This window comes from Macrotis lagotis, chromosome 1 (assembly GCF_037893015.1).
Source record: "Macrotis lagotis isolate mMagLag1 chromosome 1, bilby.v1.9.chrom.fasta, whole genome shotgun sequence".
Lineage (NCBI taxonomy): Eukaryota > Metazoa > Chordata > Mammalia > Peramelemorphia > Peramelidae > Macrotis > Macrotis lagotis.
The window spans coordinates 508,454,859-508,475,168 of record NC_133658.1 but is presented as its reverse complement, the minus strand read 5'-3'; the positions used below and the strand labels follow the sequence as shown (position 1 = coordinate 508,475,168).

At 38.2% G+C, this 20,310-nt stretch overlaps 1 protein-coding gene across 3 annotated transcripts in view; it reads right to left on the bottom strand.

Annotated features, from left to right (window-relative positions):
* URB1 (URB1 ribosome biogenesis homolog) overlaps positions 1 to 18,790 on the bottom strand; it is a 107,269-nt gene extending 88,479 nt beyond the window's left edge. The window contains exons 1-5 of one of the 3 annotated variants that reach the window (XM_074214114.1): positions 18,565 to 18,790; positions 14,579 to 14,718; positions 9,595 to 9,746; positions 8,750 to 8,882; positions 1,160 to 1,256 (exon numbers count right to left, since the gene is read on the bottom strand). In XM_074214114.1, the coding sequence (XP_074070215.1) occupies positions 1,160 to 1,256; positions 8,750 to 8,882; positions 9,595 to 9,746; positions 14,579 to 14,718; positions 18,565 to 18,700 (658 nt within the window). In that variant the 5' untranslated portion in view covers positions 18,701 to 18,790. Of the gene's footprint in view, positions 1 to 1,159; positions 1,257 to 7,794; positions 8,084 to 8,749; positions 8,883 to 9,594; positions 9,747 to 14,578; positions 14,719 to 17,741; positions 18,263 to 18,564 lie in introns of those variants that run through there. The other 2 variants (XM_074214115.1, XM_074214116.1) reach the window with 2 other exon arrangements.
* Positions 18,791 to 20,310: the final 1,520 nt, after the last annotated feature.

The window sequence follows — 20,310 nt, the reverse complement described above, 5'->3', positions numbered from 1 at the left end:
ACAAGGAAAACAAACAGGAACAGACAATCCAGAAAAACAGTAATTTCTCCTCTTAATGATAAAATATATTTTGCTAGATTTGGGGGTGGGGAAAAAACTCAGTGCTTGTGTTTCACAAACAGAGGAGCTTCTTGTTAGCATCACAGTAGCAGCACCCTGTCCTTTCACACTCCATGTATAAACCAATCAATCCCTCAGGTTTAATAGCTCTCTGACCCACAAATCATCATCACATTTCAAGTCTACCTCAAGGTTTCAAGTGTTCTCTTATCCTGCAACTTGTCTCTGGTTGGGGAGGACTAGAGATGCAAACAGTCTGGAATCTAACAGTAGGCTACCCCCTGTTCAGGCAGCATAGATTGGGTCAAAGAAGAAGACTATTGGGGCAGCTAGATGGCACAGTGGACCCGGCCCTGGAGTCAAAAGGACTCGAGTTCATATCTAGCCTCAGACACTTCATAATTGTCTAGTTGTGACCTTGGACAAATCACTTAACCCCATTGGCCTACAAAAACCAAAAACAAACCAAAAAAAAAAAAGAGAGAGAGAGAGAGAGAGAGACAGAGAATACTATCTCTGAGATAGAAAAATCCTAGGCCTCCTATCAGGTGAAAAGTGTCAAGTCAAGTCAAGCCAAGCCACCCTAAAATGCTATAAGGGGAATAAGTTGCACATTGTTTAAATTTTGCTCATTCTGAAATGAAAGGTAAGAATCAACCAGATGGTACCCAATTCACATAAGTTAGGTTTATAAAAGGTTTATTTCTAGTTCTAAGTAGCATAATTGCAGTAATATCATTTAAAATAGCATAATAAATTTAAGTTTCAATTTTTTAAATGTGCACCACTATGGAAAGTCAAGCATGTAAGTACTTATGAAAACCACAGAGATGCCTTTGCTTCCAAACTCTGGAAGCTATTTGTCTATTATTAGTAGGTCATCTCTCAGTACTTCCAGAAAGCAAGACTGTGATGTCACTGTAATTTTTGTTCAAGGCTACTAAAATGACAAAAGCTTCAATACACACTTTCCCCCTATGCTTTCATAAATTATAACTGGTAACTCTCATTGCATTTTTTTACCCAAAGCTTACTTTAAAAATTTGTCCCCCCCCCCCCCCAAAGTATTAGCATCCTTCCCTTGGGAATAGGTGAATACCTTTCATCTCCAACACTTGTACTATGGTATTTTCATCACCAACAATTAAGAAGGAAAGGGCAAATTGGATATATGCCAATCGAACATCAGGTAGACCCTATTGAAAAAGAAAAGAGATTTGTGACATACATAGATACATGATTAAATTGAATATGTTGATAATCTATGCTTTCATCAGTATGTATACTCTATCCAAAAATACAAGTTACAAGACCTCAAGGTTGTCATGTATTTCTTTGGCTCCCCCCCAAAAAAATCGTCATAAGATGATGAAATTTTTAGTGCTAAGTCTTCCAAACTGAACTGGGTATAGATTTTCAAGGGTCAATTAGAGATCCACAATAGGGTTTTACAGAAAGTTTTTTTGGTTTAGGAGCTGTCACCGTCTGTGTTTCATTGGACTGGGATTTATGCATTGGAGAAGGTCTCAAGCAAAGGACATGTGCATAAACACATATGTACATTCATGCACATGCACATATCTGTCACCAGAGTACAACAAACACCAAATTTCCCTAAGTCTGTATGTTATCATAGCTCTGAAAAGATTCTTACTAGTCTTTAAAGAATCAATGGGTGTTACATACACACATATGAACAAATAACATATGTAATAAAAGCAGTTATAGCACTTAATCTGTCAAATTTAGCAAAAAATTTTCAACAAGAGGATACAATAAGGGCACTATTAACCTATCTGATAAGAAATCATCTAGTACAGCTTGGAGGAAGAAAACAATAATAGAAATCAAGATTCTCTGATGGAGGGATATTGAATCAGTCACCCACTGACATCATCTATGTTGTCCCTCCAGGATATGTACCTTAAGATTTAACAGAAAACTCACCAAAATAGATGTCAACTACCCATCTCTGGTGATTCTTGTTGGCACAAATGAAACTATCAAATTAAACTTTAATATACTGCCAATGGTTACAAAGGTTTGACCAAGAAATTAAAGATGAATTTATAGGAACTTACTAAAACAAATTTTTAAAAGAAATGCAGAGAAGATTAAAGCCAGGGTAAGAGACCATGAAAATGAGAATAGTTCTACAAAAACAAAGCCAGGAATGATAAAGGACAACAATGACTCACAAGGCATTGACAGTCAAATAAAAACACCTAATTGCTTTTGATGAAAGTCAAATTACATAGCTCAGATTTGTATTAGATTCTTGGGCAATGAAAGGAAGTGAGTTTGATAACTGATAATCCTGATGGGAATACTTAGGCAATCATAACAAAAAGCTATTTAAGTGAGTTATTCTTTCTTCCATAGTTGTTGATTTTTTAAAAAGCATTTCCCCCACAAAATAAGATCTAAATATTGAATGTGTCCTGTTTGGAAGTTGAGGAATTCTAAATGAGTATTTAAAGACTCTTAACCAAGAGTTCAAAGTTAACAAAGTTTTGTCATTGGTGGCACTAGACCCAAGACAACTGCTTTTTAAAAGTATTCCAGTGGTTTTTCTACCCAACAGGCTGTTTTGAAGTTCAGTGTGCACAAGGCATTACAAGTTCTTAAAGTCTGTTGAAGGAAAGATTGGCCAATGGAATGGCCAACAACTCTGAGCACAGCACAGTGGTTATGTGGAGGCTTAGAAAGGGGAAGGAATGGAGGTTCCCTCCCTCTAGGTTGCTCAGTCTACTTCATAATGCACAAAACCAAAGGTCACATCTCTGACTTTTTTTAAAGATACACAAAGAGATTTGTCCATAAAAGCTCCACAGGGAGGGTTTATAGAATTTGAACTACCTGTTTCAGAAATAAATTAACAGACAGAGAGGTTAAGTGGCTTACTCAGAGTCAGAAAAGTAGAAAGTTTCTAAACTGGTCTAGAGCTCAGCTAACTTCACTCTGAACCTTACAATACAGTGTGCCTCTCAATAAGTACTTTAAAATTTGGACATGTGTATGATGTGTATATGGATGTATGTAAATTTACTCATGAGTTAAAAATAATCAGCTTCACAGACATATGATGGAGTTAGTGTGACTAGATAGCAACTCACCTAAAAAGGATTTGGGAGCTCTAGTGGATTGCAAGCTAAATATGAATCAACACTTGGTATGTTGGCCAAAGATAATTTGGGTTCTATTCAAAAAGGTACAGTATCCACCATCAGGGTGGATCTAGTCCTGTTTTATCTCCCATAACCACAAGTCATTTATTTCTGGAAGTTCATGGAGAAAAGGGTGACTAAGGATTTTGCAATCCGTCCACATAAATATTAATTGAAGGAACTGGGGGATACTTAGCCTAGAGAAAAGAAGTTTCAAGGCAAGAGCAATCATTATCTTCTAAGTGTTCCAAGATAGGTCACATAGAAGAAAGATTTATTTCACTTGAGCTCAGAAGGCAAAAACTGAAGAACTGGGTAGAAGTTGCAAAGAGACAGATTTAGGAGAAAGGAAAAACCTCCTCACCATTGAGACTATCCTAATAAAGAAGGGGCCACCATAACCAGGTATCTTCAAGAAAAGGCTAAAATGTTATAAAGCATCCATCATAACCAGGTATCTTCAAGAAATGGCTAAAATGTTATAAAGGAGATACTTTTTCAGAAATAGGATGGAAATGAAGCTGAGAACAGCTGGAGAAATGCCTAAAATTGAGCTGATTCTATTCTAATTACATATTCACATTACATAATTAGCTGGGCAAATGCTGCTGTTTAATAATCCTTTCATACACTTAACAACTCTATCACATTTCCTACAATGACCAAAATGGCTTTAAAAAAGATTTCATTTTTTTTTCAATTAATGAGTCTTTGTATTTTCCCTTCTTCTTGTGGGTCCAAATAAAGGAAGTCTCATCTTTCTTCCTCATGACAGGCTTTTCTTTAGATATTTGACAACAGCTATTATGTTCCCCTAAAGAAGAGTTCTCCTTAATCTTTTTTTGTGTCATTGGACAACTTTGGTGGTCTGGAAGAGAATAATTTTTCTAAAGGAGTAAAATAAAATCCATTGGATTACAAAGGAAACCAATTCTACTGAAATACAATTATCAATATACCATATTTCTCCATGTATAAAATACACCTTTATTCAAAAAATTGGGGGTCTAAAAACTTGGGAGCATCTTGTCTACCATATTTCTCCATGTATAAGACACACCTTTATTCAAAAAATTGGGGGTCTAAAAACTTGGGAGCATCTTGTCCAGTGCTTGTTGATTTTTAACTTGCATTTCCTGCTTTTTCGTGCTTGTTCTCTTTGGACTCACTGTTTAGCATTTGTTACCAGTATATTAGGTTACATTTTGCCACATTCTGCCCAGAAAAAGCTCAGAAAAGATTTTCATACAGTGCTAAATTCAAGTTCAAAGTGAAGCAATTTGCAAAAGCAAATGGAAATTGTGCTACTGGAGGTAAGTTTGGTCCTCCTCCAACCAAGAAAACAATCTGAAACTGGCTACAGGAAGAAGAAACCTAACTGAAAATGCCCCAGAATTAGATGGCCATGAGAGGCAAGTCAGCCAAATGGCCTGAGTTAGGAAATTGAAGAGCAAAGGGACACTGGAATTCCTGTGTACACAAAGATGGTTCAGCAGGAAGCAAGAAGAATTGCTGATAAAAAGTTACTGATTTCAAAGGACACAATTGGTGCTTCAGGTTCATGAAACAGAACAGACTAAGCATGCTTCCATGCACCTGACTTGCCCAAACAATGCCTGAAAGCTATGAGCAGAAGGACCTTGAATTTCATGATGAATAAAACTTGAGTTCAATAACTTTATTTAAAACATTTTGCTTTTATTTAAAACATTTTTTTAAAACAAATTTCTGACCCCAAAATTAAGGAGTATCTTATACAGGGGAAATGTAATATTTTTTTTTAAACTGATGAACCCAGGTTAAGAACTCCTGCCCTAAAGTCATCTCTTTGCCAAGTTAAACATGCCTACTTCCTTCCACAATCTTCACGTGGCATTATCTTAATGTTCTTCAAAATTCTGGTCACTTTTAACCTTGATACCTGCTTGACTATTGATATGATCTGAGAAGGAGAAGGGACTATCATATTCCTAATGTTGGTGACTAAATTCTCTTTTAATAAAGTCTCATATTGCATCAGCTTCTTTAGCTACTGTAACACACTGTTAATTCACAATAATGACCTTTCAATCTACTAAAATATCTAGACTATTTTCAGAATTGCTCTTTAAACAGATTTCCATCTTGTGGTTGTGGCCAATCTCTCACTAAAATAAAGAATTATTTCTATGGATCACTAAAATTAATTTTTACAATTTGGGGGGGGAGGCAATGGAGTTAAGTGACTTGCTCAGGGTCACACACTGAGTAAGGACCAGTGCTCTATTCACTGTACCAGCTATATCCACTGCCCCCAAAATTATTTTTATAGGAAATTCTCATTTTTAAATTATTCTCATTTCAACTTTCTCTATTCTCCTTCTCCAGAGGAATAAAAGAAACATCCCTGAGCCTCAGTTTTCTCATATATAAAGTGAAGGGACTGGACATCTGTTTTTTTAAAGTCCCTAATACTTCTAAATTCTATTATGTATAAGTAATATAATACAGTAATATTGTAAAACATTTAAATTTAAGAGAAATTCAACCAAAAAAATATCTAGTGAAATAAACTATAGATGATTTCTTCTAGATGAAATTTCAGGGTTTCTTTTTTTTAATCTATAATAAATTTTTATCTGCTTTTAATGTTCACCAGGGAGAATTTGGAAAGGGTATAGTGAAAGCTTTCAGGGCACTTCAAAGATGGCAAAAGAAGCTGACTTGGCAAAAGAAGAACTTAAATAACCTGTTGTGAATACATATGCTGATGGATAGCCTCACTAAATAATAAAAAATATTCAATTTCATATTTTCTATTTAAGAACAGAAATCTCATTTTTAGTGCAGGAATGGGATTATCTGGAACAGTTCATTAGCCTTCTTATAAACTGATCATTCACACTTCCATCTCCCTTGGGCAGAACCATCAATCATAGTGATAATAGCAGCTGCATAAAAGAAACATAACCTGCACACACTGAACAATCATGAAAATCTTCTCTAAAGTTATAACATCCAAGGATTTCATTCTACCTAGGCTTAGATAATATTAATATGGCTGGTTTGCATAAGGAAGCAAAACTACTCTTATAAATTAACTAGCTTACTTCAGGAAAAGAAATCATTTATTCCCCTAAGTGAATGATCTCTAAAAATGATGGAGTTGAAGAACTAGTATAGCCCACAACCCTGCCAACAAAAACTTAAGAAGAGCCCCAAGACCAAGAAGTGATCAGGAAAAATCCAAGGAAAAGCCACAAGAGGTCAGTTTTTCAGGACAAGATCATAAAAATCAACTCATAGGCAAATGATCAGGGCAAGAACTATGGGTAGGGGAAGGCTAGCAGGATCCCAGGTTTAGACCAGGGCTGGGACAGCAGTTCTGAAACTGTGACATAGGAGTAGGATTCTGGTTACAGCTACCAAGCAAACAAAGGATAGCAGAGTAGGATTTTGGATTCTATCCATGGGCATAGAACAGTGAGGCCTGGTAGCTCTGTCATATCTAGATGCTGTATTTAGAATTCAGCTTGGGGTTCGAGTCACCAGGGCAGGGAACAAGGGACCAAGAGTCTACATTCTATCACTTTAAATATGCAGATCCCACCAGTGAGTTAACAGGGAATGGAACTGTAGCTTTGATGATCACCTAGAAGCAAGTCCGTAAATATGCTGCCTAGAACCAAACTACTGTCTAGAATCCAGAAAGTAAAGTCCAGGAAAGAAATGATCAGACACCTTATGGGCTAATAAAAGTTTCAATCTCCCTGTGAGTTTTAAGTGAGCCTGTGATTCTTGAAGAATACAGAACTCAGGAACCAGATAACAAAGTGGAAGGAACCCAGAAAATAAGAGACTAGGACTATACAAGACCCTGACATTCATTTCTTCCAGAAATGAGAAGTTTGGTTCTCAAAAAAAAAGTCCAAACTCAGTATATAAGGTTATAAGAATAAGTATATCTTACATATGTGTATATAAATGTTAGTGTACCCACATATATTTGAAGAGCAATTGTTGATATCAACAAGATTCTTCAGTTTGTTCAATATTAATGTTTAATATAATGTTTAATATTTAGTAATCCTAGGCTAAACTCCAAGCTAATTAATAGGATTTTTTTTTACTAAATCAGCAAGCTGAACAGTGATCATCATACATAGAATAAAAATCAGTGTGGTCAACCTCTTACACTACCACATTTTAAACTAAACCTTATAGATCTCTTAACCATGATTTGAAATACCAAGCTCCTAACAGGAAGCTGGTTTGAATCCCTGGCATCTAAGGTCTGCCCCAGAAGGTCCTTGATTACATATCCTTTATTCCTGGTACCTACCACCTCCCTTGAGCATCCTAACACCAGACCCAAACCTTTTTTTCCTTTTCCCCCCACAGTTTACCATCAAGGCTATGAGTGCAGGTGTTTTAAATCCAATTATAACTAAACAGAGAGTGTATAAATTCAGAAATATTATTGAAGAGCATGGAAATCAGAAATGCATAATTAATAATCCATTCATCTTAAGGCCTGAGCTCTAATTAGTGGATATGTATGTAATCTCATCTAAACCATTCTACCTACCTATCCCAGGATCATGCTTCACATCCCATCTAGCCATTCGCCAGGCTACTAGAACCATTGTTCTGCTACATATAGATTATCTCTTCCCTTTTGTGACTTCAAAATGAGGCTACCGTTTTCTTTCCTTGAATATCTCCTTTATGTTAACATGGGATTGGCCAAGTTAGGCAGATGAGTCAAAGTTCAATCATCCATTCTATACTTCCAGACTTAATCCTGATTAGGAGTGAACTTTTAGTTTTTCCTACAATACTGATTCCAGACAAAGGAAAGAAAGGAAAAGGAAGACCTCAAAACAAACAAACAAAATAACAAGACGTTATTTTTATATTCTTCATCAGTTATAATTTTTTCAGTTATCTGGAAAAAAAAATAATTTAACTCTATATACACACAATTCATTCCTTAGTTAGCAGCAATATTGTCACCCTTCCCCCATGCAAGTTGGTCTATTTTTTCCTTAAAATGTATACAGATAGTGCTTTACACTTGATTGTCTCAGGGAACTAAAGACTCAAACTGCTGATATCACTTCTTTACTGACAAGAGTTAAAGTATAAAGTGATCTGAGGAACTAGAGAGGCTCTGAGTGAGATGTCTGGCTAGAATACTGAGATGAGAGATTTGCTCAGCTAAATCAATTCAAAAGATTCTCAAAATCTACCCTTATTGTCTATGCTCTAGATAAGACTTAGTAATCTTTTGTTGACTGGTGAATGATCCATGAATGTCTCATTTTGTTCCAATATTAAACCTAACTACCAGGATGTGAGCCTGGAACCAATCCAGCCACAAAACACCTACAAAATTAAAAAACAATACCCTCTTCATACTTGTCCATCACATCTTAGTTTGGAAAACAGGAAAATTAAAATAAGAGAAAGGAAACATTGTAAAGGAAAATATGGAATATTAAAAAGGAATCTAAAAAAAGCATAAGTTAAATATTCTTTACCTTTAGACTTCTTATTTTTGCCAAAGCACACAATGAAGTTTTATTGAAGTCAAAACGGCTACAGAAATTCCTGGCAGCATCTGAACCCTGTGCCACCATTGCTGATAGGAAGTTCAAGCAGCTTTGTTTTATTCTATATTAATAAAAAAGAAAAAATATGAAATTAATTCAAAACGGCAGCAGTACACACAATCTTAAAATGAAACCAATTTTTTTGAGTACAAGGTACCTTAATACTGAGACACTGTCAGTTAGTCAATCAGACAACAAGAATTTACTATGTGCCAGGAATTAAACTAAGTGTTGGGGATACAAAAAATAAAGCAAAAAAGCAGACCCTGGGAAAAGCAGAAAATGGGATTCTGAAGGAGGCAAGGATAAGGAAAGAATTTCAGAGTGGGGGGGAGAGGGATAGCTGTTATCATGAAATTTCTGATTATGAGGAGTATAAAGAATAAGAGGACTGAGGGGCAGTTAGATGGCACAGTGAATAGAGCACTGGCCCAGGACCTCAGACACTTCATAACTGCCTAGTTGTGTGACCTTGAGCAAGTCACTTAACCCCATTGCCTTATTATTAAAAAAAATCTAAAAAGAAAGAGTAGGAAGACTAGAAAGGCAGAGGAGGGCCAAGTTATTAAGAGATATGAATGCCAGAGGATTTCTTATTGGAGCTTGAGGAAAATGGAGAGCCCGGAAATTTATATGGTCGGATATGAGCTTAAAAAAAAGGTCACTGTGACAGCAGAATGAAAGAAAGACTGAAATGAGGAGATATGAGACAAGAAGACCATCTAGAAGGTCGTTAATGATACAGATGTGAAAGAATACAGCCAATAACTTACTTGTGGCTTGAAGAAACCAGTGATTCATAAATAAGCCTCAAAAGACGACTCAGAACTATTTTCATAATGTTGGTTCCAACAAATTGAAAATGAGAGAGATCACCTGCTGTTCTCAGTAATATGGCTTCTAAAGCTTTAAATATTAACATCTTCTGTAAAGAAAAAAATAATTCCATGATTTTTTACTTAATAAACAAAAATCCATCCCAGAGCCTTCCAAAATGCAGCTTGCAGGGCCCATCTGTGGATTTACTAAATGCTTTAGTAAAGGAAGCCAAGCTACTGCAGAGCTCTCACTAAAATGGCAAATCAAAATATACTGTCTATTTTTCAATAAACTTTTTTTTTTAGATTTTTCAAGGCAATTGGGGTTAAATGGCTTGCCCAAGGCCACACAGCTAGGTAATTATTAAGTGTCTGAGGTCAGATTTGAACTCAGGTATTCCTGACTCCAAGGCCAGTGCTCTATCCACTACACCACCTAGCCGCCCCCCTAATAAAAACTTTTAAAAGTAAGCTTGGACAGCCCCGATCTAACCTATCAATTTTTGTCTACCACTATGCTAATGACTTGAAATGTTTAAGGATACTCAAAGCTCCAAGTTTTCAACTGTTTAGAATCCTGAGATGTCATCTCCAAGGCATTTTGACATTGAAATATTACTGTGTTCTCTTTAAAATTTTATTATCTTTTATTTTTCTATCAATTTGAATTTTTTTTATTCTGGATATTAACTCTTTTGTTTATTTTATATTATTGCAATAATCTTGTGTTGAGAGTAATCATAAATCCCCCTCCCCCCCCAAAAAAAGATCAGAAACCTCAAGAATAGTGAGAGGAAAAAAAAAGCATACTTCAGTCTGTGTTCAGATTCCAATGGCTGTCTCTGGAATGAGTTGCCTTTCCCATCACAGCCACCAGAGAAGTTGCTTCAATATTTTTCCCACAGTTGCTATCACTAGTTATATTTCCCTCTACTCTATTCCTCCCCACTCTCATCTATTCCATCTCTGCCTTCATCCTGTCCCTATTCAGAAGTGTGTTGTATCTGAGCACCCTCTCCCATGATCTTCCCTCTCTTCCATCACCTACTCCCTTTTCCTTCCCCCATTCCCCCTTATCGAATCCCTTTCCTCTTATTTTTCTCTAGAGTAAGACAGATTTCTACACCCTATTAAGTGTGTATGTTATTTCCTCTCTGAGCCATTTCTAATGAGAATGAAGTCTCACTCATTCTCCCTCTCCTTCCCCCATTCCACTCCATTTGTAAAAGCTTTTCCTTGACTCTTATGTAAAATATCTTAGCCCCTTCTTCTTCTTCTCCTTTCTCTTTCTCCCAGTACTTTTATCACCCATTGACTCCATCTTTTCACTATGTTATACCATTATATTCAGCTCCTTCCTTCTAACTGCTCTTATAAATGAGAAAGTTCATATGAGTTATCAGTATCTTCTTCCCATGTAGGAATACAAGCCATTCAACATCATTAAATTTTTCATAATTACTCCTTTCCATTCACTCCCTCTATGGTTCCCCCAAGTACTGTACCTGGAGATCAAACTTTCTGTTCAGCTCTGGTTGTTTCAATAGGAAAGTTTGAAAGTCCCGTTTCATTGAAAGTCCATCTTTTTCCCCTGAAAGATTGTGTTCAATTTTGCTGGGTAGTTGATTCTCAATTGTAAACCAAGATCTTTTGCCTTCTGGAATATCATATTCCAAGCCCTTACTGTAGTTTATGCCAGATCCTGTGTAATCCTGACTATACAGAGCCACGATAATTGAATTGCTTGTTTCTGGCAGCTTTTAAATTTTTTCTCTTTGACTTGGGAGTTTTGGACTTTGGCTATAATATTCCTGGAAGTTTTTCCTCTTGGGATCTCCTTTAGGAGGTGACTGGTGAATTCCCTCAATTTCCAATTTACCCTCTGCTTCTAGGATCTCAGGGCAATTTTGCTGTATTATTTCTTGAAAAATGAAGTCTAGGCTCTTTTCCTGGTCATGATTTTCAGGTAGCCCAATAATTTTTAAATTATCTCTCCTGGATCTGTTTTCAAGGTCAGTTGTTTGTCCAATGAGATATTTCACATTTTCTTCTAATTTTTTTTTTGGTATAGTTTTATTTCTTCCTGAGTTCTCAAAAAGTCATTAGCTTCTTTTAGTTCCATTCTACATTTGAAGGAGTTATTTTCTTCGGAGAGCTTTTTTAATCCCCTTTTCCAGCTGTTCAATTTTGCTTTTTAAGGCATTCTTCTCATTTGCCTTTTGTGTGGCTTTCTCCATTTGGTCTAAACTGATTTTTAAAATGTTATTTTCTTCAGTATTTTTTTATATTTCTTTCACCAAGTTGCTGACTTGGTTTTCAGGATTTATCTGCATCACTCTCATTTCTCCTCCCAATCTTTCCCTCTACCTCCCTTAATTGCTTTTCAAAGTCTTTTTTGAGCTCATCCATAGCCTGAGCCCATTTTCTATTTCTCTTGGAGATTTTGGAAATGGAAGTTTTGATTTTGTCATCATTTGAGTATGTATTTTGATCCTCCATGGGACCAAAGTAATTTTCTATGGTCATAGTTTTCTTTTCCATTGTTTGCTCATTTCCTCAGCTATAACTGATTTACTGCACTTACAAGGCTTTGGAGGTTTTTTGGGATAACCCACAGGTACCTTAATTCCTCCAAGGTCTTATGAGAGGCTCTGACTACTCTCTTGCCTGTATTCAGGTCCTCCCCTCTGTCCTGGAGCTGTGAGGATGGTCCCTGCTCAGCTATGGTAGTGCTGTGAGGGCCCAGACTCCAACCTGGATCTAAGTGTGGGCAAACAGCTAAGACCTGCCCCAGGGAGAGCAGAGAGATCTCTACAGTCTCCCCCCCGACCCCCTTACCATCTATGGTCTGAGAGCTCTGGAGGTACAGGCTGGCTTCCTGCTGAAGGTTCTCACCACAGGGATGCTCTGAGGCCAGTACTCCGCTCCACACTCACTGTGGTACAACAGAATTCTCTCACTATCCCTTCCGGCCATCCCCAATGATCCCTGGGCCAGGAGGTCTAGAAACTGCCCCCACTGCCATGGATCCAGAGGCCTGGCCTGGCCCAGCTGTGCTGTGGTATGGCTGTGGTGCAGCTTTTTCCAATCCCTGGTCCCAGTGGAACAGACCTTTCATCTGGAACTTCTAAGTTGTCTTGGACTGGGAAATTGTATCATGTGGGTTCTGTCCGTCTAAATTTTGACTAGAGTCATAACTTGACGGCTTCTGGAGTTTTCTTGGGAACAAGTTTCTGGGAATTCCTACCTTCACACCGCCATCTTGGCTTCCCCCCCCACTGTGTTCTCTTCTTTAACTGACTTTTGTCTTTTTTAGTCAATTGCTACATGTTGTTACATTAATTATCACTGCATAAATTTTACTAAATGACATTAATACTAAAAATTGCTATTTATCAAAAGAATTCTTTCAAAGAATCTGAAGATTCCTAATAACTAACCTATCAAAAAAATGTAAACAAACCATTCTTAAAACAATTACAAACTATTAACAGACATATGAGTATGCAGCAAATCATTTAAAATGCACAGATTATTTAAATTAAAAAAACTTGGAGTTTTACTTCACACTTAACAAATTGACAAGATGGCAAAAGATTAAAAAGAGTCAATGATGGAGGGATAGGCAGAACGATACACTGTTGATTATGCTATAAATCAATCTATTCCAGAAAACAATTTAGACTGTGCTAAAAAAAATTAACTAAAATGTTTATATTGCAGTAGCTAGGTGGTACACTGGATAAAGCATCAGTCCTGGAGTCAGAAGAACCTGAGTTCCAATCAGGTCTCAGACACAATAATTAACTAGCTGTGTGACTTTGGGCAAGTCACTTAACCCCATTGCCTTACCAAAAAAAAAACTTTAAAAAATTAAACTATTTATTGATGGGATTGGTGAAGTGCTTAATTTGGACTTTAAAATGAAAGGGCTAACTGTGATATTATCATAGCACCTAGCTTTGTACGGTCTTAGAGAATTACTTATATAAGCATATTTTTATAAAACTGACCTCAGTATGGAAGATTGTTTTTCCAGGTACAGCATAACCTTGTACTTCTCTCCAAGGCTTCTTACTCAATCCTCCCTTCCTCTCAAACTCCATCCTTGAAAACTTTGCAAGTGGAAAATTCCCTAGCCTATAAGTACCTGGGCAAAGTACAAAATTTTTCTTTATAAGTAATCCCCATTTCCCTTATAGTTTCCCTTCTATCTTCCTTGATTCTGCTTTGACTTTTTAGGCAACAATAAAAAGCTTTGGTAAAACAGATCCCGGTGTAAGTTAGTTCTCACAATTGTCTATAAACAAACGGAGTCCTTAGAATCTTTCTGAATCCCTTACCCCAATAATATGCTTTGGCCCAGAGATCTCACTTTTAGGCCTACAGAAATAAAAGTATGACACAGACCAATATATTAACACCAGCATATTTTTTTTGTCCTAACAAAGGACTAAAAACAAAATGAGTAACCATCTTTTGACGCGTAGATGAACAAACTGGTATATGAGTACAATGGAAGATTTCTGTCCACAAAGAAACAATGAATATTAGGAACTCAGTGAATCAATAATAAGGTAAAGTAAGCACACTCAAGGGAACAGTTTTTACACAATAATTACAATGGAGATAGAGGGGCTGCTAGGTGGCACAGTGGATAGAACACCAGCCCTGGAGTCAGTCAGTAGTTGACATTTCTTCCATACCAAATCTGATGACAGGATAAATCACTTTTTCTTTCTAATCAATGGTCAAAGGGGGAAGCTAGGTGGTGCAATGGATAGAATACCAGTCCTGGAGTCAGGAGGACCTGAGTTCAAATTTGATCTCAGACACTTAAGAATTACCTAGCTGTGTGACCATGGGCAGGTCACTTAATTCCATTGCCTTGCAAACGAAAAACAAACAAACAAATAATGAATGTTCAAGTGAAACTTACTTCATGTTCAGTTCTTTTCTCTCCACTTAAAAGGTGAAAAATTTCTGAACATTCAACAGAAATTTTTATATATCCTTCCACAACATCATATAGTCCACTCTGTGGTAACATTCTGGCAAGGGAAATAAAAGTTTCCAAAGCTGCAACAAAAGTTACAAATAGGTGTTAACAGAAGTAACTTTAACTTGCTATTTCAACCTTCTCCTATATTTATTTACAACTAATAGTGTTCAAACCTTCCATTAGTAAAATGTTATTCTACTAAACTACACTAATACCAAGAAATTATTATTCATCACAAAAATGCATTCAAAGAAAGAACATCCCTAATATGTAAGCAATCAAAAAATATAAACAGTTCTCAAAATAACTACAAATTATTAACAGCCATATAAAAGAGTACTTCAAATCATTTTTAAAAATATATTATTTAAATTAAAACAACACGAAGTTTTATTTCCCATAACAAATTGACCAGAGCCACTTCAGTGATGGGAGCCCTACTGAGAAAAAAATATATTAAAAGTTTTGGGGGAATCTGTAGAATCAGAGAAGATTATAAAAATTAGGTACCATTTAGACATGTTCAACAGGCAAATTAGAAGTCTTCTGTTTTTTTCCCATTTAGCCTGGATTTTTTTACCCATCATATGTAACACTATCTGAAACCATGCTAAAAGAGGTATGTGGATTACAGGAATCTCCCTTTAAAAAATACAACTACCAGGGGTGGCTAGGTGGTGTAGTGGATAAAGCACTGGCCCTGCAGTCAGAAGTACCTGGGTTCAAATCCGCTCTCAGACACTTAATAATTACCTAGCTGTGTGGCCTTGGGCAAGCCACTTAACCACGTTTGCCTTGCAAAAATCTAAAAAAAAAAAAATATAACTACCTCAGAGCAAGTCATGTAACCTCCCTAGCCTCTGTTGCTCACCTGTAAAAGGACAGAAACTATACTACTCATTGACTTCTAAGGTAACTTCCAGTTTAAAAATCCTACAATTCCATGACCTAGTCATTTACACCTCAGTGTAAATAATTCTCAGAATACTTTTCCCTGGATGATTGATTAGTTATAATGATGAAATGTAAGAAGAGATTACGTTTTCATTTCCATGCTGTTTCAATGAGATTGGTGAAAACAGTTTTTCTTAGATTGATATAAAAACAGGGGAGTGGTTAATGTAATCAGGGACAGAGATGCACCTGTGAAGTTTGGTGCTTCAGAGGCTATAACCTCTCTAGTACCCAGACAATGAGGTACGAGGGGAAGGGAGCTGAGTTTTCAGATAGGGGATAAAAAGTTGAGATTTTGTTCTCCAAGACTGTCTGCTATTGGTCATCCTTTCTTTCTTTTTTTTTTAGGTTTTTGCCAAGGCAAACGTGGTTAAGTGGCTTGCCCAAGGCCACACAGCTAGGTAATTATTAAGTGCCTGAGACCGGATTTGAACCCCCCAGGTATTCCTGACTCCACTGCACCACCTAGCAGACCCTGGTCATCCTTTCTTAAGAATGTTGCACTAAAGGTTCCTCTTGCTTCACTAATGGCTTGTCTGAGTTCTTGGTAAGACACTTGTTTCTTAGAGAATGAAAATTCCATCTGGAAGCAAAGAAAAGAAAAGCAGATAAAAATTGGATGGTTGGGAGAGGTTGGGAAGAGTGCCAAAGCTGAGGTCTAGAAAAACAGGAGACTTTTGGGAACCTTTGAGAATAGGGAATAATAATAATAATAAATATTTATAACATTTTAAGAGTATCACATTTGATTTTAAAAACAACCTTGTGAAGTAAGAACTATTATCATTACCAGTATAAAGATGAAGAAAATGAGGCCAAGCAAGAGAAGTTAAGTGACTTGCTATGGCACACAAAGCTAGTAAGTGTTTAAGGGAAGATTTGAACTTAGATCTCCTGATTCTAAGTACAAAATTCTAGCTACTGTTCAGTTTAGCTGTACAAAGGGAGATTATTCTCTAAAATTATTGCACCAGTTCACAACAGACCAATTTTTGTGATCCTTGAATCACAAAAATTGGTCTGTTGTGAACTGGTGCAATAATTTTAGAGAATAATTTGGAAAAATGCCTAAAGGGCTTTAATACTTTGACCCAGCAATACCTCTATTAGGTCTTTATCCCAAAGAGATCAAAGAAAAGGGAAAAAGACTTTCACATATACAAAAAATATTTATAGTAGTTCTTTTTGGAGTGGAAAAGATTTAGAAATTGAGAGGATGTCCATCAACTGGAGAGTAGCTGAACAAGTTGTGTATATGACTGTGATGGCAGACTTGTATTATAAGAAATGACAAGCAAGGTGGGTTCAGAAAAACCTGAGGAAACTTATACAAATTGATATAAAATGAAAGGAATAAAACTAGAATAACACTGTATATAGTAACAGCAATACTGTAGGATGTTCAACTGGTAAATTCTTAAGTTATTCTGATCAAGTCAAGGACTCATGAAAAATGCTATCTACCTCCAGAGAGAGAAAACTGATGAACTTTGAATACACAGTGAGTATATTATTATCTTCTCTTTTGTGTGTTTCTTGCATAATATGGATATGATGCTATACACTACTTCATATGTATAAGCAATATAATATTGCATGCCTTCTCGAGGGATATGGGAGGGTAGGGATGGAAAAAATTTGGAACTCAAAATTTCCAAAAATGAATGTTAAAATTTTTTTTAGTATTACAGGAAAATACTTAAAATAGAGTAGAAAAATTACAAACAGTACTAATAAGAAGATGCACAATGGTAGGGTAGAAATGGCACTGGACTTCAGTCAAGATTTGGGTTCAAATCCTAGATCTGGCACTTGATGAACTACATGACTTTGGACAATCACATCACTTCTGAATCTCAAATTCATTGATTTATTCAATATAGGAAATAATACAGGAAAATTACCCAATTTGCAGTTACAACATGGAGGCTTTTCTAAAGCAATGGCTATTTCCTTTTTGTCTTGGTACCTCAGGACCTAGCACAGTGACTGGCACATATATTTCCTGACTATTCTAAATCACATATAAGGCTATATAAATGTTACCCACCACTACTACTATGATTGTTGTTGGTGCCCATTGAAATGAATTATTTTGAGGTATTACTTTAGCATTTTCCACTAACATACTACTCCAAGGCCTCACCTGGCACGGAGATGACCTCGGTAGGGATCTCAAAGGCTAAGCTGAATTGACTGCGTGGATTGCCGTCCACTGGGTCAGAAGGGACGTGAGTTCAAATCCTGCCACCGACTAGTTTTGGGACCTTGGACAAACAGGGAACCCCTGTTTGCCTCTGTTTCCTCAACTGTAAAGAAGGGCTCATAATAACAGCTTTCTCCCTGGGTTGTCATGAGGAACAAATGAGAGGCTATTTGCAAAGCCCTGGCTTTGTAGATAAGCTGGCGGCAGCTGCTGCTGCTCGGGCTACTGCTGCTCCGACCATTAACAGTAGTTATTCAAGCTTCCCAACTGTTAATACTGTAATGACTGTAGGCCCGTCATCCAAGAATAGGCTGGACTGCAGACATTCAGCACTTGGCTGACAATAAGCTTTCCAGTCACAGAAATTCTCAGTCTTTCCACTAAATCCACAGATGTGAAGAAAAGCTAGAAAAGCCAGGAGGAGCGTCTGGCGCAGGGGACCTGGGGGAAGAGGCTGGAGGAAGGAGTCCGAGGCCGGCGTCCCCGCGGGCGGAGTCTCCGGACCCCGGACCAGCAGCCGGGGGTGCCAGTAACCAGCGCGGGCCCCTGCCGGGGGGAGCAGCTCTGGGGTGGGAAAGGTCAGCGGCGGACAGGCCCGGCCCCGGCCCCCAGGACTACCCCCGGGGAGTCTCCCCCGGCTCCCTCGAGGGCCGGCATCCGGCGTGCGCGGAAGCCCCGCCCCCGGCGCCCACTTTGACCCCCGCGGAAGCCCCGCCCCCGGCGCCCACTTTAACCCGCAGATTCCCGCCGCCCGGGGGCGTACCTGACACCGCAGTCTGGGGGTCTTTGAGCTGATTCTTAAACTGCTGCCCCGTGAAGTCTTCCCCGCGAGGCCTCTTCGCGGGCCCGGCCCAAGCGGCCTCTCCTTCTGTCGGCTCCTTCCTCTTCGGGTTCCCCATGGCCGGAGGGGCGCGAGGAGCCCACGGCCGTATCCTCGGAAGAGCGGAAAGTCGGAGGCAGCGCGGGGATATGCAGCTGGGGCCGAGCCACGTGGGGCGCAGGGGGCGGGACCGGAGCGAGGCCGGAAGAAGGCGGGACTGTCCCCGGCAGCCCCCTGCGCGTGCGCACCCAGGGGAGGCGGGGCTAAGGCGGCTCTCCGCGAAGGGGCCGGGCTTCGGGAGCCGAGCTGAGCTGAGGCTTTCCCTGCGATCCGCAAGTGCGCAGGCGCACACAGTGTCCCGCGCTCATTGGGCGGCCAGTTGTTAGCGGCTGAGGCTCCAGGCAACCGCTTAGATGGCAGAGCCGGGGCAGTTTTGGCGCCGGGACGCTTCCTGGAGCTGAGGCCTGAGCAGAATCGTCTAGTCTCTGCCTCCCTCCCTCGTTCCCCTCCGAGCAGCACTTACCCCCAGGTTATTGTGAGAATTAAATGAGAACAAAACTTGTTATTTTAAAAAAACTAGTTTTTGTGGTATCTCTTGTTTTTAACATTGCACAAATTTATCCCAGTGCCCTTCCCTTTCAGCCCTTCCCTTCCATTCCATATAACAATAAGAAAAATAATCAGTAAATCCCCAAAATGCATCAAAAAAAATCTAAAAATACATATAACATTCTACTTTGCAGTATGCAAAGAAGCATCATGAGGTATCTTTTTATATATCTCTTCTTTGGGATAGCCTTGTCCTTTATAATTTTTCAACATTCACTTTCCAAATTGTCTGGTTCTTTATATTGTAGCCATTATACATACAAATATGTATATTCATATATATTATTTTCTTCTCTCTGCTCTCTTTTCTTGACATCAGTTCAGGTAGCTCCATGGTTCTCTGTACTTGTATTTATTGTTTCCATCACAGTAAAATCTCATTCTATTCATTCATGGACCTTACATTCATATACCACAACTATTCTCCAGTTAATGAGTGTCTACCTTATTTCCAGTTTTTGTTACTACTGAAGGTATGGCTATAAATATTTAGGTGTGCATGGGGATTTCCTTTTCTTTTTTTGATGCCTCTAGAATTTATAGCCAGTACACAGAGTATGTGTTTTATGTTATCTCTACCTTAAGAGGTTCCTAGGGGCAGCTAGGTGGTGCAGTGGATAAAGCAATGGCCCTGCAGTCAGAAGTACCTGGGTTCAAATCTGGTCTCAGACACTTAATAATTACCTAGCTGTGTGGCCTTGGGTGAGCCATTTAACCCCATTGCCTTGTGAAAACCTAAAAAAAGCATCCTTAATGCAAAGACCTTGTTTCTGCCTCTTTTTATAATCATTACTTAGCAAAACAGAAAGTATTTAACAATCGGCAAATTTATTGATTGATTGATGGGCACACATCTCCCTTTCCACCCTGTTTTCCTCATATTGATGATATATGTACAGGATATCTTAAAAAATCTTGGTGGATTTAATCCAAAGGACTCATGAAAAGACATATTATCCACTTCCAGAGAGAGAACTGATGAACTCAACCTATTTTCTTTAACTTTCCCCCCCCCCCCACCTCCTCCACATGGCTGATGCATGAATTGATGAGTATAATGAGTATTATATTTCTTGCCTT